Source organism: Quercus lobata, chromosome 2, assembly GCF_001633185.2.
Source record: "Quercus lobata isolate SW786 chromosome 2, ValleyOak3.0 Primary Assembly, whole genome shotgun sequence".
Lineage (NCBI taxonomy): Eukaryota > Viridiplantae > Streptophyta > Magnoliopsida > Fagales > Fagaceae > Quercus > Quercus lobata.
The window spans coordinates 11,542,903-11,561,298 of NC_044905.1; the positions used below are offsets into that span (position 1 = coordinate 11,542,903).

Genomic DNA, 18,396 nt, shown 5'->3' on the forward strand with positions numbered 1-18,396 from the left:
ACACAATATACAAGTATATATAGTCAATCTAAGAATCCAGAAAACTTGGATCACTCATAAATAATCATCTAACAACCAAAACAGACTTTCCCACTCAAACCCGTGCCATAATAGAATTCTAAAAATAGTAACTAACTGTTGCTTCACTGGCATGAGATGAAACACATCGTGTGACTAAATTAGTGTTGCTTCTGAAAACGCACTACTTCAATAAGTGAATAAACACGTGTCTAATGAGGAAGACAAAATAATTTGGGATGCTTCTTCCAATGGAGAGTTTAACCTCAATAGTGCATATACCCTTGCCAATGGGGAAGCTCCTCAATCTTTTAATGGTAAGTGGATTTGGAAGTTAAAGGTGCTGCCAAAAATTCAATTCTTTATTTGGATGTGCCTTCATAACAACATTGCAACTCGGGAAAGGTTAGTCTCTAGAGGTTTGCAAATGTCCATGCTTTGCCCTCTCTGTAATTCCTATCCAGAGACCATCATCCATCTATTGAGGGACTATCAAGTAGCTGCAAACTACGAGCAGAACCTTGGTATAGGGGCCTATACTACTGAGTTTTACTCCTTGAGCCTTCCAATTTGGCTGGAAAATAATTGTAAATCTATTAAAACCTCCAACCACCTTCAAATTCCTTGGAGCACAATATTTTCATTTGGGATACGGACTATTTGGAACCACCGTAACAGTGTGGTATTTAAAAACAAGCCAACTTGCAGCCACTCCATCCACAAGGAGATTATTCACAGAGCAGCAGAATATACACTCATTGCTCAAAACTTTTCAAATTGCAAGCCTCGGTTTGAAAGAAGCATCCGATGGGAGAGGCCTAATAGAGGCTGGCATAAGTTAAACACGGATGGATCTTCCCTAGGCAATCCCGGTTTGGCTAGTGGAGGTGGTATTCTGCGAAATAAGGTGGGTGGTTGGATAAGAGCGTTTAGTAGGAAGATTGGTATAACCACCAGGTTTGTAGCTGAGCTCTGGGCGCTTAGGGATGGCCTTAGCATATGTATGGATATGCAGATTCAAGCTCTTGAAGTTGAATTAGACGCTAAAGTGTTCGTTGACCTGATGAACAATACCATAAGTTTGAATGCTGATTATGCAGCCATTGTGGTTGACTGCAAGCAACTCTTATCTCAAATTCCCCAAGTTAAAGTCTCCCATTGTTACCGAGAAGCAAATCGTTGCGTTGATGCCCTCGTGAGACTAGGCTGCTCTACTTCTCTGAATGTTATGTTTTTCAATCCCCCCCCCTAGTGTTTTGAATGTTTTTCTTTCTGATTTGTATGGTCTGACTCAGATCAGATTCTTCCCTGTAATTGACTCTCCTATTTCTCTTTAATTGAATATGTTCCTAGGTTACCAAAAAAAATAATAATAATAATAAATAAACGTGTGTCAATCAACACGTGTTACCTCTTTCACTCTTCTATGCATCTTCTTTAGCATTTTTTTGTGCATCCTCTTTGTAGGTACTCAAGAATTTTTGCCTTTGACTTTGGCTTTTTTGGCTTGATTGCCTTGCCTTGCCTTGGCTTGAATTCTTTTGTCCCACATTGGAAACATAGCTTTCCTCTTTCTACCTTATAAGGGATGAACTAATGAGAAAGAGTACCATTAGTTTGGTTGAAAGGTAGAAAGAGGAAAGTTATCTTTCCAATGTGGGACAAAAGAATTCAAGCCAAGGCAAGGCAAGGCAATCAAGCCAAAAAAGCCAAAGCCAAAGGCAAAAATTCTTGAGTACATACACTCTTCAACAATAACTTCATACTCCATGAATTCTCTAGTTAACATTTGATTCATCTCCTCGATAATGGCTTGGGAAACATGTTTCGGTGTAGCATTATGATTGATTTAATTTTCCTTTACCAATATTACTTCATTGATTTGTATAATAGTTAATAACTTAAAAACATAAATGTGAGTTCTATTTAGCACAATTGGTAATCATTGTCAAGAGCTAAAAGCTTTATAGTTCAAGGGCATAACCTCATTTTAAATAATAATTAAAAAAAAAAAAAAAACTCATTTTTAAGTCTGCATGTATGCAATCTAAAAAATGAGCTAAAAATATTTTCCCATATTTAATATGCGAAATTAATAATGTTTCCTCTAATTTGAAATAATTATATGAATCACTTAAAAGCATTGAGAAAACAAAACATTATTATAATTATAGCTATAATTAATTAATTATTATGAAATGTAATAATACTTCCTATTTCCTATGGGCCATCCTACCGACTACAACAATTTGGTTTAAAAAATATATCTTTCTATTAAAGGGAATCATTAGATGGGCCCATGAGAATCAAGCCTATCAAGCAGTAGGGTGGAATTTATTTATTTATTTTTTTTAAGAGTACGGTGGATGTTTTTAATACATGGAGGCCTTTCCACCAGCAAAATTAAAATATTGTACTAGACTACTAGGTTATATGTTTTTTTTCTTTTTCAAATTCATGGAAACCAGATCATGCCAGGTAGACTTGATTGATCATTATCCAAAACGGGTCAAACTTGGACTACCCATTGTAAATGCCTATATAAGTATATAAATATAATGAAATAATAAATGAGTCAACTTTATGAACAGGGTAGGTGACCCAAGCTCAAGTACGAACTTCCCATTACTTAAGTCAGTAGATCACAATCAACCTTCTCATAACTCAATTATATGATGTTTCAGGAATTGAGATCAATTGTAATATCCTAGGTGTTATATTTGATGCAATTCACTCATTATCTCTCACAATTTTTTTTTACATTTTTTACTTTTTAACTTTAACTTTTTAACTACCTTCTTCCAAAAAAAAAAAAAAAACTTTAACTTTTTAACTTTTTTTTAATATATTTTATTTAATGGTTGAAATTGAAAGTTGTTTTTTCAACTTTCAATCTCAGCCATAGATTACAATTGCATCAAGTGTAATAATTAGGGTATTGCACCTAATCTGAATCCATGTTTCAGAGCCACTAACTCGTCAAAGTTAATCGGATTAGTTTTCTCGGATTCAATTTTGAATTTATTAGCTTTGTCCATTCCTAACAACTTATTAATGTTTGTCTTCAAGGATAATGTTGTGAATATTATGAGAATTACAAGCATGTTTATTGTTCTGTCTAATTAACTCAAGATTCACGTAATTTTCATAGTGAATTATTCAAGTTGTTGATTGGCTTTAACCCATCCCATAGGGTTTTTTGGGTCAAGATTTTGCCTATCGTCATCATAAATATCGTTGTATATGTGAAATTTACTTTTTACTTTTTTTTTTTTTTAAAGAGAGTTTCAATTTATGACATTTGTTCATGATGATAGTTTTTTTTTAAGTTATATGCTACATGTAACTTAATTTTAGCAATGTGATTGTGCTTTTCACAATCTTAATTGGATATTTGCATAATTAATCAACTCTCAAGGAATTAGTTAATTGAACCATGGTCAAATATATAACCCAACAGTTATTGATAATTTCTTTCAAGCAAAACTTAGATAAAGTACCTTAAATCATGTTCCTTAACTTCTCTTTTTAGATTTTAGCCACCTGTCTAATTTACTAACAGAGCTAACCACCGTTAACTTTTTTTTTTTTTCTTTCTTTCTTTTTTCCTTGGATGCATTAAAGTTTAAAAAAAGAAAACCATTTTAGAAGAAGACACCAATGAAAAACGTAAGGAACAAATAAATTGCTTAACCCTCCACTTCTCATCATCACAGGCTGGGCTCGACGATGATCTCTACAAGTGGTGGGGTTCCTAACACGCCGTCTCAAGTGAGCGCAAAGCCTCAGCAATTTACGGCGCCATTTTTAAGGTTTTCCTTTATGTACCCTTTGAGTTTGAAGTCTCTGTCTTTGTGGCATAATAATAAAATTAAGGGTAGGGATGGTGGTGGCAGACACAATGGGTTGGCCTTACATAATTTTGGTTGAGAACAAATAAGAACAAAATTGTTGTTAATGATGACATAGTGGTAGAAGAAGAGGAGGATTTTGCAGATTTTGAAGAATGTGAGAATTGGGTTTTACACCTCATAACTCGTAAGGATGCCAAACCCATTTTGTGTACTTACGGTTTGTGTACCTTAGGTAAGGATTTGGATACCTGAGATTTGTGTCTCCTTCTAAGCTAATGGTGGAACAAGATGGTTGGCAATTTATTTTTTTGAGAAACAAACATGGTAGATCTGTTAACGCATCCAACGAAATAAAAAAGAAAGAAAGTTAACGATGGTTATTGGTTAGCTCTGTTAGTAAATTAGACAGGTGGAGAAAATTTAAAATGTAAATCTAAAAAACAGGACCTAAACTATGTATCTAAATTTTACCCATTTCCTTCTTTCTATTCATCAAACGGCCAATAGATATCATCCTGTCCATATTGTTTAGTTTTACGGCTACTATTTTTATTTTATTTTTGTTTGTTTTGAGAATCAATTTTACTGCTACTTAAAGGACCTGACATTGGAGAATCACCAGCAGTCTCGTAAAAGGCTAAAAGCAATAGGATTCTAAGACTTTATTAATCGGAGACTAACGGATGTAGTGATTTGGCTGAGTTGTGAAGTTTAGGTATTAAATTGGTTGAAATAAAAGTTTATGGGTGTTATGGCAGCAATCCCATTTCCTCTTAAACTTTACATTGTATAATCTTTTTATTTCTTTCTTTCTTTGTTTTATTATTTTTTTTTTCTTTCTTTTTTTTTTGTTAAAGAAATTGGGCTGGGATGTTATGGGCTTGGGATCCTGTTGGCCTCATTATTGGAGAATTGTTTACCGGGGCCAAAATGGCATAATAGCATTGTTTACAAAAATATATATCAATCTATCATTGTTTTGAAAATATGTAGGGATTTATTACTTTTTGGATACTTGAGTTTAGGGAACTTAAGTTTTTCATGGTACTCGAGTTTTATGAACTCGGGTTCTATAAAAAATTTTCCGGCAAATTTGATAACTATTTTTTCAAAGAATTCGAGTTCATGGAAAACTTGAGTTTTCCAAACTCAAATACCCAAAAAGTGGTAGATTCCTACATATTTTCAAAACAGTTGTAGATTGATATATATTTCGGTAAATAGTGATATTTGGCCATTTTGGCCTTACTCCCTGAATTCACTTGAGACTAGTATCCTCAATATATATATATATCTGTAGCACTTCATATCTTGAGAAAATGATTTTGCCAAAAAAATAGTGAATATAATTTTCTAACGGTTATTATTATTATTTTTTTGCTGAGTAATTCTAATATCTAAATCATGTATAGGTTTAAACTCCCCTTAATATTAAGTGAGGTCTAATGTGAGATTTTTAACTTTTTAAATAGGAAATAAAATAAAGACAAGATACAAATTCATGATTACCTACTCAAATACCATTATAAATTAAAAATTGTCTCAAAATTTTTTTTTTTTTTTTTAGAAGAGTCTCAAAAAATTTTAACTAATAAGAAAATGAAGATTTCAATCATTTAACAATTATTTTAACACTCACTCATGTGAGGGCCTAAATTTTCTATTAGTAAATAGTAATAATGCAAAAGAAGTGAGATTTTTGACATTGAATGAGAGGTAGATATATAAAAGACAGGATTCAAACTCACGCCATCATTATCAATTCTCCTAAATTTTTTAATTTTTTTTAATTTTTTTTTTGTTTTTGTTTTTGCTAGGTAATTGGTTATTGCAGGGGCTCGAACTATTGAGCTAGCAGTTTCATGGTAAATCGAGTATCACTTGAGCCGCAAGACCCGATATAAATTCTCCTAAAATTAAATATGGAATTATAGGTTTTGATAAAGTAGGCGACATTATGAATATATTGTGTTCTCGTAAATGTAGAGGCGTTGCCAAATCAAGTAAAAAATTTCTATATTGATTTTCTCTCTATTTTTAACTAAATTTGCATGAACAAAAATTATCCACAATTTCCTTATCTCTATAATGCTTTTCCCCCTGATAAAGGAAGAGTTGAGTCCGAAGTTCTAACTTCTTTAAAGGGCTGTGTGGACCTATGGTCAACTCTATTGACAGACAAAAATCTAAACACCCACCAAATATCACGGCAAAATTAGTATTAAAAAATCTATTGGCGTCAAGCTTATTAGGACAATTGGATGACCCATTTGACCTTTCATTATTTTTTTCAAAATATATCCTTTTTTTTTTAAGATAGAGAAAACACAACATCAACAATATTAAAAAAGAAAAAGAAAAAAATAAAGGCAGCAGAGCTGCAAATTAACAAAAAGAGAACAACCAAAGCTCAGCAACAGGAATATAAAAAGGGAATTCATATCTCTTTTTATCGATTTTATTTTTATCATGGACTGATTGCTTATTCATTCGTTCAGGCTTTTAGAACTGTTTTCCCAACACCAAAGTTACCAAATGCAGAGTGTTTGTGTTCAAGCATCATTATTCATATAACGTAAAGGTAAAAAAAAAAAAATAATAATAATAATAAATAACACTCATTCTATTAATAATAAATAACAACTATGATTGTTATTCAACTAAATTACGACCATTCTTCTTTCATAAAAAAAAAAAAAAAAAAAAAAATACAACCATTCTTTTAATAGCTTGTTTACAAAGTGATATGCATCTATTTAGTACACAACTTTATTTTCAAAGCCACCACTCATCCATTTTTCTCTTATAAGTCACAACCAAGCAACGCTGATGTGATATATATTTTCAAGGGCACTTGAGTTGGCCACCATGAGTGGTCATGGTAGCGTAGCAGGGGCATACATCACGGTTGCCGGAAGTGCCTGGAGGAACACAGTTGCAGCGAGCACAGCAAGTCCCACATGCCCTCTTGCACAGGTTTGGCCTAGACGATAACTGACACCTTGCACTACATGCTGCTCCACAATCTGTAGAAGTATAACATATAATTCAAAACTTTAATTAGCCAACTATGATTATTCAATTAAACAGTATCATATATGTAACATATATAGTGATGGAAGAAGATAAAACTCACCTATTTTTTTACTGGGAGAACCCTTTGTTGCATCTGTGTTCACCTGCATGACTCAACAATATATTATCGTGTTAGAAATTAAGTGATAGGCTTCATGGGCATGTTTATTTTAGAAAACAATAGGAAGCTAGAGGAAAGAGACTAAATGAGGTCTTAGATGATTGATAAAAATTTACCAATTGATCAGCTTCAACGAGATGGAAAACGAGAATGGAAATGAGAATAGAAGCAATTAAAGCCTTTGAGATGGCCATGGCTGATGACTTGAAGCTAGAGCTTGCTACTTTCGTTTCAAAGCTAGTTGAAAATGAGATATTGAAAACCTGAAGATTTAGTGAGTTGAAGTGAGCTAAGGATGCTTCTATTTATAGCAAGGGTATGTGATGAGCTAATTAAGCGGCAAGAATTAATAAAATAAATAAATAAAATGTGGGTGCATGCAAGCTAGCTAGGACAGGACATTCTTAATTATAACATATATGTAGTTTGTACGCGGAAGAGAAATTAAAAAGCAAAGTGAGTTGTGAGGGAGTATCTGGTAAGGAAAAGCAATTGGAATCATCTAGAGTAGGCACTTTTGTTTTGTATTGATTCCTGGATGGTGTTTTCAATTCCAAGTGGCTCAAGGTAGCGATAGGGCAGAGTTTTAACGTGCCCAAGATAAACTCTTCTACGCGGAATTGTTTTACAGCTGTAAAAATATCGGAATCTTGAAGATAAAACAATGTATGATTAGAAAGGCAGAGTGTCGGAGTAAATTTTTTTTTTTTTTTTTTTTTTGAGAATCGAGTGTCGGAGTAAATTTAACTCCATCCCATTAGGAAAAGCTATACTATTAAGGGCAAATTAAGTTTTTCACTTTTTCTTTCTGGCCATTAAAAAACAATGTGTAGAAAACAATATGGTATATGGGAATGTAACTTAGACTGCTCAATTAATTAATAAAGTCAACAAATCCAGTACTTTTAAAAATAATCCAAAAAAAAAAAAAAAACCCAAGAAAAGTTAAGAGATAATTTAAATAGGTTTGACTTATCTCCACTACTCTTTTAAAAGAAATCTCTTTTTATTTTAATGAGAGATTGCCACATCACCTACTAACTAAATAAAATGTGATGATTAAAACCTAATACTATTTGCCATTGTATATTTAAAATAAAAAGACATATTCAGTAAAAAAAAAGTACTGAAAATAAGTCAAACCTAATTTAAAGCATGTGTTCAATGTCAATACTTCAACCTTAAAAATTAATAGATTTTAAAAATTTTAAAATAGAATTATCTTAACCTTAAATTTTAAATTCATATTACCATTGACAAATACACAATAGGGCGCACATGCTCCATTTTTTTTCCAGCTAAGTACATAACCAAAACGGATATCACAAGTGCCCATGAAGTCAATATTCAGTATTAAAAAGTTAATTTTTTTTTAATAGAAGAAATTAAATATGTTTTTATATATATCATAAATAAGGGTATTCAGACCTTCTTCGAATATCTGACTATTGCTTCACGTGCATAGTCTCTTCGTTCCACACATACTAGGTTATTACAAAGAAAAATCTATTGAGGTGGCTCCAAGATGTTGATAAGAAATTTCGAACTCAAGATTTTATGAATATTATGAGATCTTAAGAACTACTTAGCTAACTTTTTGAGATTATTATTATGTTAATACAGAAGTACTTAGTGGTGCGGAGGACAAAATTTCCAACTCTAATGTTGGAAAAGGTAATTAATACACACAAATAAAAGTTTTAATCTTAAAAGTTTTGATATGAATTAGGTGTGTCAAATGCCAAATATTTGGCATTTGACACACCAAACACCAAAAAATCACTCTCATGAGGTGTTCTAAATGCCAAAATATTTGGCATGAGTGAACAGTTTCGTCTCAAATATAGAAGCGTACGGATAACAATTGTATAAATTTTATTATTTTATTATTCCCTTTTTTTCTCTCCTCTCTCATCATTTTATTCCTTTTTTAATTCTTACTTTTCTCTCTCCCATCTGCCTGAGTCTTTCTTCCTCACTCATTCTCACTCTCAGCTTCTCCTTTCTTCCTTTCTCTAGAGCACACCGCCGTCCTCATCAAGTCACCGCCGATCTCACCAAGTAGCAGACCTCACCAAGCCGCCACCTAGCCATGACCCATGAATCCGACCACCAACACAGCCACACTGACCCATCCCAACCGCCAGAAGCCGACCCACCACATCCATAGCAACCTATGGCCGGAGCTTCAAGCCAAGCCGATCTCTATGGCAGTGGTTTTTTTTTTTTTTTTTGGTGATTTGATGGTGGATTTGGCAGCGAGTGGTTGTGGGTTGATTTTCTTGGGTTGTGATGGGTTGATGTTGGTGGGTGGCGGCAGTTGTGGGTTGATTTTGGGTTTTGGTTATGGTGGGCGGTGGTAGATCCCTCTTCCCTCTCCTCTATGTTCACCTTTCACTCTGCCTCTCTCTGGTTGTGGGGTTTTTTTTTTTTTTTTTGGTTGCAATTTGGGCTGATCTGATATTGGTGAGTAATTGTAGTGGTTGTGGGTTGATTGTGGTGGTTATTTTTTGGGTTGTTATGGATTTTTTTTTTAATTTTTATTTTTAAATAAGGCGGTGTTGGTGGATGTGAGCTTGTGCTGGTGGTGGCTATCGGTGTTGTTGCGGCAGTGGTTGTTGGTGGCCGTTGTTGCAGCAGTGGTGGTTGTGCTGTTGTTGATGATGATGATGATGATGGGAACTAGGTAGGAGTTTAATATATTATTTTAATGAGTTCTAAATATTATTTTAATATATAGAAGTGAAGAATAAAAGATCTTATGAATGAGATGTTGTAAAATGATGTGGTAAAATAGTAAAGTAGGCTTTTGATGTGTTAAAATGACATTTTTTATAAAATAGCTAATGAGAATGCACTTTGAAGAATCACCACCTCAATGATTCGTTATGGAAGCCCTTTCTAATAATAAAAAACAAATGTGACGCGTAATGGGTGTTGGTATAACTTGGTTCTAAAACTTCTACTTACTATATTTGGATATAGTGTGAGTTCAATTTAACCCATGTCCCGAATTTTTGTAGGCTGGACTTTGATAAGCCTATTACCAAATTCTGTCTTTCTGTGTGTGTGACAACCTGATGTCACCTAATACTGTATGAGAAAACGTCTCCTGCCCAACTCTTAATTTGGACCACCAACCGAAGTCCAATCAGTGAGTGGTTAGGACTGCATTATTGGTATTATGGGATGAAAACCATGCGTATTTCCAACCGATCAAGTACCTCAATCATCTTGCATTATAGGGCCGTGTTTGGTTTGTACCGAAAATATTTTCTTATTCTTTTTTTGGTTAAAGAAAAATAGGGGTTAGTTAGGTTACACCAGCTCTCGGGTAGGGTGCTAAGGTTAAAGCCCATGGTTCAACCAATGTGGATATCTACCAACGGACTCCTATTGGTAGTGAGACTCGAACCTAGATGAGTTAGACGAAATGTCTGAACCTTACCAGCTAAACCAAGACCCTGTTGGCTGTACTTAAAATATTTTCAATTGTTTGGTTGTGTACTTGATAATGCTATGAAAAATATATTTTCTACTACTTTATCACATTTTCTCACCTCCCAAGCACATATTAAATTGATAAATGTTGTTAAGAGTCTTGTAGTTAAGAGGAGCCTCCTAATATTTCCAATAGAAATATATAGGGTTCAAATTCTTATATCCTCAACTATCGTTGTAACAGAAGAGAAAAAAAAATCGATAAATGTCGTAGTTATAACTTCATAGTGAATGGAATATATATACACGAAATTTTTAGATCTGTGAGATGTAAAAGAATAGAGAAAAATATGCACCAAAGAAAATAATTACACAAGACAGTATTTACGTGGTTCAATAATTTGTCTACATCAACGGAGTTGCAGAGATTTCACTATTTTTAAGGAAAAGTACAAGATATGACAATACAATTTTCTCACAAAAAAAAAAAAAAAAAATCATAATCTTCAAAACAACAATTTTTCTATCTTGTGTACAATATTCACAATGGGTTACAAAATGGGCCTAGCTTCCACTCCTCTGTAGACTAAGCTTCAAAAAATATTCAATTAAAAAATCATAGCAATATTATTTCAAGTCAGGTTATAATTCGAACCAAACACAAATAAGCTCTATAAAGCCAACACATATATAGTTCATACAAATTAATTATAGTTGTGTATTAATTTCCAACAAATTCAACATGAGTCTAATTCTCATCTTGTTTTGTCCCATACTCCCATATATGATATATTTCATAAATAAATTTAAAATGTTGGTGATTTTTTTTTTCGACTACCAAGGGAACTAGTGGGATCTTTTCATCAGAAGGTGGTGAGTGGTGACTTGTGAGAGTTCCTTTGTCGAGTACAAAGCGTTGGTGATGAGTTCGTGCCTCTTGTGGCTGATAGTTGATACTTTACGGTGTTTTCAAAATATGCAGGGATCATTTGGTAAAGTATTTTAGTAATATATTTTTAATTTTTAAACAATATTACACGTATTTTTATATATTTTTTTATCTATATATATTTCAACAAAATATAAATAATATTACTCAAACTACTTTACTAAATTAGCCCACAATATTAAAATTTCATCATCTTTAACTATATAATTATCAAAAAAAAAAAAGAAAAAAAAAAGACAACTGTACAAAGCCGCACTACAGCTGTAATCATCTTGATTCATGGGGCGAATACCAAATTGCCAGCATGTTGAAATTACATTAAATTTGGTCCCTGTTTAGGCCATGTCACAATAAAAAAGAAAAAAGAAAAAGGACATTAATTATAGATGGTTGATGATGATGCAATGTAATACTAGAAACTATTATTATGGATGCATTTGGAAAGTAATGAAAATTAAAATTATTTTACTATTTAATTTATTTTTGTTATTATTCATAAATTTTATTGTACTTTTTTATACTATTCATAAGTTTTATTGTACTATTTCAATTAACTTTTACATTTATTTATAGTACTTTCAGCAATAAGTTTTCAATTTTTACAAAATAAGTGGTTTCCAAATAGATCCTAAGAATGATCACTTTAGTTCAGCGTTTTTTTTTTTAATCTTTAATTCATGGTTCTTTTTTTTAATCCTAAGGTCTGGCTTTAGAATATAAAACATTTTGTTCTCTTTAATTGGAAAAGGGGCATTGCTTGAAACTCTAAAAAGACATATTCTGTAATATGATTGATTTAATTTTCTTCACCAACTCCATTGATTTGTATAATAGTTAATAACTTAAAAACAAAAGCGTGCACTCTATTTAGCATAATTGATAATCATTGTCAAGAGCTTTATGGTTCAATGCCTCAATGCCATTGCCTTATTTTAAATAAAAATAATTAAAAAAAAAACTCATTTTTAACTGTTTATGCAATTAGAAAAATGAACTAAAAAATATTTCCCCATATTTAATATGGGAAATTAATAATGTTTCCTCTAATTTAAAATAATGATATGAATCACTTTAAAGCAATAAGAAAACAAAACATTATTATGAAATGTAATATTAATCAACTCCTATTTCCTATGGGCCTATGGCCCATCCTACCGACTACTAAACGATTAGGTTTTAAAAATATATCTTTCTATTAAAGGGCAATCAGAATCATTAGATGGGCTCATCATAGGAATCAAGCCAATCAAGCAGTAGGGTGGAATTTATTTATTTATTTTTGAAGAGTATGGTGGATGTTTTTAATTCATGGAAGCTGTTCCACCTGAAAAATATTGTACTAGGTTATATGTTTTTTTTTTTTTTTTTTTCCTTTTTCAAACTTATGGAAACCAGATCATGCCAGGCAGACATGACTGATCGTTATCCAAAACGGGTCAAACTTGGACTACCCATTGTAAATAGCCTATATAAGTATATAAATATAATGAAACAATAAATGAGTCAACTTTGCGAACAGGGTAGGTGACCCAAGCTCAAGTACGAATTTACTATTACTAAGTCACTGGATCACAATCAATCTTATCATACTCAATTATATGATGTTTCAGAGCCACTAACTCGTCAAAGTTAATCGGATTAGTTTTTCCAGATTCAATTTTGAATTTATTAGCTTTGTCCATTCCTAACAACTTAATGTCTATCTTCAAGGATAATGTTGTGATTATTATGAAAATTACAAGCATGTTTATTGTAATGTCTAAGTCAGGATTCATGTAATTATTCAAGTTGGTGGTTGGCTTTAAACCGACCGTTAGGGTTCTGCCTATCATCACCATCGTCATGTACTTGAAATTTACTTTCTGATGCATGTAACTTAATTTTAGCTATGTGATTGTGCTTTCACGAACTTAATTGGATATTTGCATGATTAATCAATTCTCGAATAATTAGTTAATTGAATCGTGGTCAAATTTATAACCCAACAGTTACTGATAATTTCCTTCTCTCTATTAAATCAAACGGTTAAGAATTATCATCCTGCTGCTACTATTTTTATTATATTTTTGTTTATTTTGAGAATCAATTTTACCGCTACTTAAAAGGCCTGATATTGGAGCATCACCAAAAGTCTCGTAAATGACTAAAAGCAACAGGAGTCCAAGATTTTAGAAAATGTGTGAAAACCGTTTCATTATGAATTTTACATTGGATAATCTTTTTCTTTTTTTTCTTTTTCTTTTTTGGGTTGAAGAAATTGGGCTGAGATGTTAAGGGCATGTTTTCTGCAGCCTAATTGGTAGAGAATGCAACCCTTCATTATTATTATTTTTTTTCTAAATATATCCCTTTTTAATTTTAGATAAAAATATATCCTTTTTCTTAAGAAAGAGAAAACACAATATCAACGGTACAAAAAGCAGCAGAGCTGCAAGCAAAAAGCTCAGCGACAAGCCAGCTTATTAGCTACCACCACTACCTTATCTCTCTCTCTCTCTCTCTCTCTCTCTCAAAAAAAAAAAAAAAAAAAAAAAAAAAAGGAGGAATGTTCTTTCCTTTAGCCACACAAAATTCTATTTTGAACTGTATTTTTTACGTCCTTACACAAGAATAGTCTAATCTAATATCCTGTCTGGCTCACAGCTTAACAAATATCACAGTCACAGCCTCAGCTTTACTTTTCAGCATGAATTCATTTGTTTTTGCTGTCGATTTTATCATGGACTGATTGTTTATTTATTCGTTGAGGCTAGAGACAGAGAGAGAGAATTGAAAATTCATTATTCATTTAACGTAAAGGTTAAAAAAGAAGTCATTTTATTAATAACAAACAAATAACAACTCTAATTGTTATTCAACTTACAATAACCCTTCTTTTTTCATATAAAAGAAAATAATAAAATCATTCTTTTAATAGCTTTTATACAAAGTGATACATGCATCTATATTAATTAGTACACAACTTTATTTTCAAACAGACCTCTCATCCATTCTTCTCTTACAATATATACCAATACATGCAGCCAATTAAGGCTGATGTGATATATATTTTCAAGGGCACTTGAGTTTGCCACCACGGGTGGTCATGGTGGCGTAGCAGGGGCATACATCACGGTTGCCGGAAGTGCCTGGAGGAACACAGCTGCAGCGAGAACAGCAAGTCCCACATGCCCTCTTGCACAGGTTCGGCCTAGACGATAACTGACACCTCGCACTACATGCTGCTCCACAATCTATAAAAGTATAACATATATATATATATATATATATATAATTCAAAAAGTTAATTAGCCAACTATATGTGATTCTTCGATCAAACAGTATCACATATGTAACATAGTGATGGAAGAAGATAAAAATCACCTATTTTTTTCTTTGCTGCATCTGTGTTCACCTGCATAACTCAACAACATATTATCGTGTTAGAAATTAAGAAAGTGGTCGATAGGCTTCACGTTTATTTTTGAAAACAATAGGAAGAGGAAAGAGACAGTGTGAGGTCTTAGATGATCGCTAAATAAAATAAAGTTTACCACCTGATCAGCTTCAACGAGATGGATAACGATAAGAGAAATGAGAACAGAAGCAATTAAAGCCTTTGAGATGGCCATGGCTGAGGACTTATAGCTAGAGCTACTTTCGTTTCCACGCTAGCTAGTTGAAACTGAAAAGTTGAAAACCTGAAGATTTAGTGCATTGAAGTGAGGTAAGGATGCTCCTATTTATAGCAAGCGTATATGGGTTAAGCAGCAAGAATTAATGAATAAACAAAAAATGTAGGTGCATGCAAGCGGGATATTTTTAATTGTTACATGTCGGTTTAGAACCTATGTCAGCCAAATTCCAAATAAGTCACTATTTTCGTTAAGTAAACTAGTGTGATGATGGCTTAGTCAAAAAAGTTCTAGCTCTACATCATGATATATCTTGATATTATGTACTGTGGTCTTATATTTGCTTTGGTTTTATGATAACGTGGGGCTATGCTATATGTGAGGCTATGGGTCCGTTCGGTAAGTGTTTTTAGTATTATGAAAATACATATTTGAGTGTTATAAAAATATGTGTTATGTTATTATTGTTTAAATACTGAAAACTGTTGTTTAAAAATGGATATTAAACAACTCCATAATCTTCTGAATTTTGTTGTTGTTGATTATGTTCATTAATGCTATCTAGATTTAAAAGAAAAAAAAAACATGTTGGTCTTATTTAATTTTTTGTTGAAATTTTTTTTGCTGAAATTGTTTTAATATATACTCATACTTAAAAAAAAAAAAAAAAAAAAAAAAGGCTAAACGACAAAAGGCTAAGTTATAAGGAAAAGCATTTGGATTCATCTAGATCTAGGGATTGCTCTAGGGAGTAGGGACATAGAGTCGGCACATTCGTTGCATTACTTCTAGAATGGTGTTTTCAATTATTACAGGTGGCTCGAGTAAGCCAGCGCATAGTTTTATCTTTTAAGTTTAACGTGCTCCTTTTGATCTACGTGGAACTGTTTCACAACCATAAAATATCTAAATCTTGAAGCTAAAACAATATTTGATTAGAAAGGCAGAGTCGGATGGTAATTTGACTCTGTCTCATTAGGAGAACTCTATAGTGTATACAATTACGGAAAAAAGTTTTTCTTTTGCCATTTTAAAAGCAGTAAAGGGATCAACTGATCACGTTTAAACAATATGGGAATGTAACTTAAACTGCGAGCTCAATTGAGATTAAAAAAAAAAAGACTTCTCAATTAATTAATAAAGTAAAAAATTTTAGTATTCCTAGAAAGAATTCAAAAAGAAAAAAAAAAAAAGAAAAAAAAAAAGAAGAAAAGAAGAGAGAGTTCAGATTTAAAGCATTGTCTGTATGACTGTATTCAACCTTTCAAATAAATTAATAGGATCTATAAACTCTCCTTAGAGTTAGTTATTTTCTCATACTTATAGACAATACAATGTTGTAATACATGTTTTAGTTAAGAGAGTAAAGTTTTTATTTTTTTAATTTTTAGTTTGGATGGAGTTTATTCCTCTTGACATTAATAATTTTGTAACTGTATATTCAGTTGTTTTTTTGGACAATGTAAAACAGTTTTGTGTGCAACAAATATTTCCCTTATCTAACTGGTCAAATATCTCCATCATCTACAACCCTACAGTTATTTATAGCTACAGTTTTTAATTCATTTTGCATTATAAATTGATAAATGTAATAAATATATATAGGAGTTTTTGTTGCAAAATTCACTTCAACCTAAATATCATGTTTATATTTGGGGCTCTGCGATTTTTTTCTTTAAATTTATTTTGATAATGTTTGTATTTTATTAGGCTAAACAGGAAAAATTATACTAACTTCATACGTACGAATCATTTTATACTTGTCTATTAATTTCCAAAAAATTCAACTTGAATCTCAGTCTTATATATATTTTTAGTTCCATATATATTATACATCATAGTAGAGAAAAAAAGAAAAGAAAGAAAGAAGTTAACGTTGAACACACGTGACAACCCCATTGCACGTCCACACGGGCAGCTAATTAATGAAACAGAGAATCAGAAATTAACGTTTTGTACAAACAAGCTATGGTGATGTGTTCATGAGTTGTGAGTTGTGAGAGTTCTACTTCCTTCGTAGAAAGCGATTGTGATGTGTTCGGATAGAATAAAGCCTCACTCATATATAGCCACTCATATATAGCGATTGTGATTGTGATGTGTTCGGGCAGACGATCTGGTTTTGTTTGCGAAGGCAAACCCCGAAAATTGTGTAACAATTAGAGAAGTATTGGATGATTTTTGTAGCCAATCGGGGCAGACCATCAGTGAGGCCAAATCCAGGGTCTTTTTCTCTCCCAATTTGGAAAAAGACCACAGAGATGCTTTATGTGATATTCTTGGATTTCAGTCAACACCCAACTTGGTAAGGTAATTAGAAGAGTTAGTGTTAATTTGAATCACCTCTCCTCCTATCGTTGTTGTACTTTTCAAATTATGAAATAAATGAGTAATATTCATCACTAAGCAAAGATCATAGACGTAAATCTATCTATTATTACATTCAATTTTTATAGAAAATATCTGTTGGAAATGGATTATTCTAAAAAAAAAAAACTAAATCATTTTCTCATCCGTTTGCAACCTTAAATGAAAACATTTTGTCATTTTCCACTATTTGGTATGCATATACATATCACTTATCTTAAAATCAATATGAAAATAAAATTTTATTATAATGAAATGTAATATTAATCGATTCCTGTGGCTTATCGTACGAGAAATTATAAAGTCCTCATGGTGAACAAGTGACGTGGTCTATCATTCTACTAAAAAACTCTCACCTGTTTAAAATTACTTAGTTAAAAAAAAAAAAAATTGAACTGAAACTTATTACTGACTCAACAATTTTAAACAAATGCAAGTCTTTTAATGGAATGGTATATAAGTAATATAGTCCACCAGAAAACTGTATAATTTCTCCTATCCTATCGACTACTAAATGATTAGGTTTTGAAATTATTTATTCCTATTAAAGGGAAATTAGAAGGTCTCACAGGAATCAAACCAATCAAGTAGTAGGTTGGATACATGTTTTGATTCTTGGAGGACGTTCCACCAACAAAATTAAAATAATTAATGAACTTTGGACCCACATTTTGAATGTGATATATATCGTACTGATTCCTTGTATTATTACTATTATTATTATTGATCATAAAAAAAAAAATTATTATTTGCCTACGTGTAATCACATCATGGACTGGGATAGTTGCAATCGATGCAATTACTATTTTTTTTTTTTTTTTTTGCAAAATAGAAATTCTATTTTAACTTAGTTTATGTGTATATGTGTGTAAAAATTTTTCTTAGAGTCTTGAACCTTATTTCTTGCCCTCCTCACATAAAAACTTTATACTTGTAGAATGACTATTATGTTGATGG

At 32.0% G+C, this 18,396-nt stretch overlaps 2 protein-coding genes across 3 annotated transcripts; both read right to left on the minus strand.

Annotated features, from left to right (window-relative positions):
- Positions 1 to 6,498: 6,498 nt before the first annotated feature.
- On the minus strand, positions 6,499 to 7,360 carry LOC115977973 (gibberellin-regulated protein 1-like). The gene is made up of 3 exons (XM_031100003.1): positions 7,185 to 7,360; positions 7,009 to 7,051; positions 6,499 to 6,898 (listed from the first exon to the last, which is right to left on the minus strand). Exons 1-3 carry the CDS (start codon positions 7,260 to 7,262, stop codon positions 6,717 to 6,719), a joined length of 303 nt encoding a protein of 100 aa, XP_030955863.1. The 5' UTR covers positions 7,263 to 7,360; the 3' UTR covers positions 6,499 to 6,716.
- A 6,892-nt stretch (positions 7,361 to 14,252) lies between these two features.
- LOC115977790 (gibberellin-regulated protein 1-like) lies at positions 14,253 to 15,173 on the minus strand. Of its 2 annotated transcripts, none has more exons than XM_031099810.1 (3): positions 14,992 to 15,173; positions 14,822 to 14,852; positions 14,253 to 14,691 (listed from the first exon to the last, which is right to left on the minus strand). In XM_031099810.1, exons 1-3 carry the CDS (start codon positions 15,067 to 15,069, stop codon positions 14,510 to 14,512), a joined length of 291 nt encoding a protein of 96 aa, XP_030955670.1. In that variant the 5' UTR covers positions 15,070 to 15,173; the 3' UTR covers positions 14,253 to 14,509. The 2 variants fall into 2 exon arrangements, with proteins under 2 accessions (XP_030955670.1, XP_030955671.1); XM_031099811.1 differs by having other exon boundaries at positions 14,348 to 14,691; positions 14,995 to 15,165.
- Between the last annotated feature and the right edge of the window lie 3,223 nt (positions 15,174 to 18,396).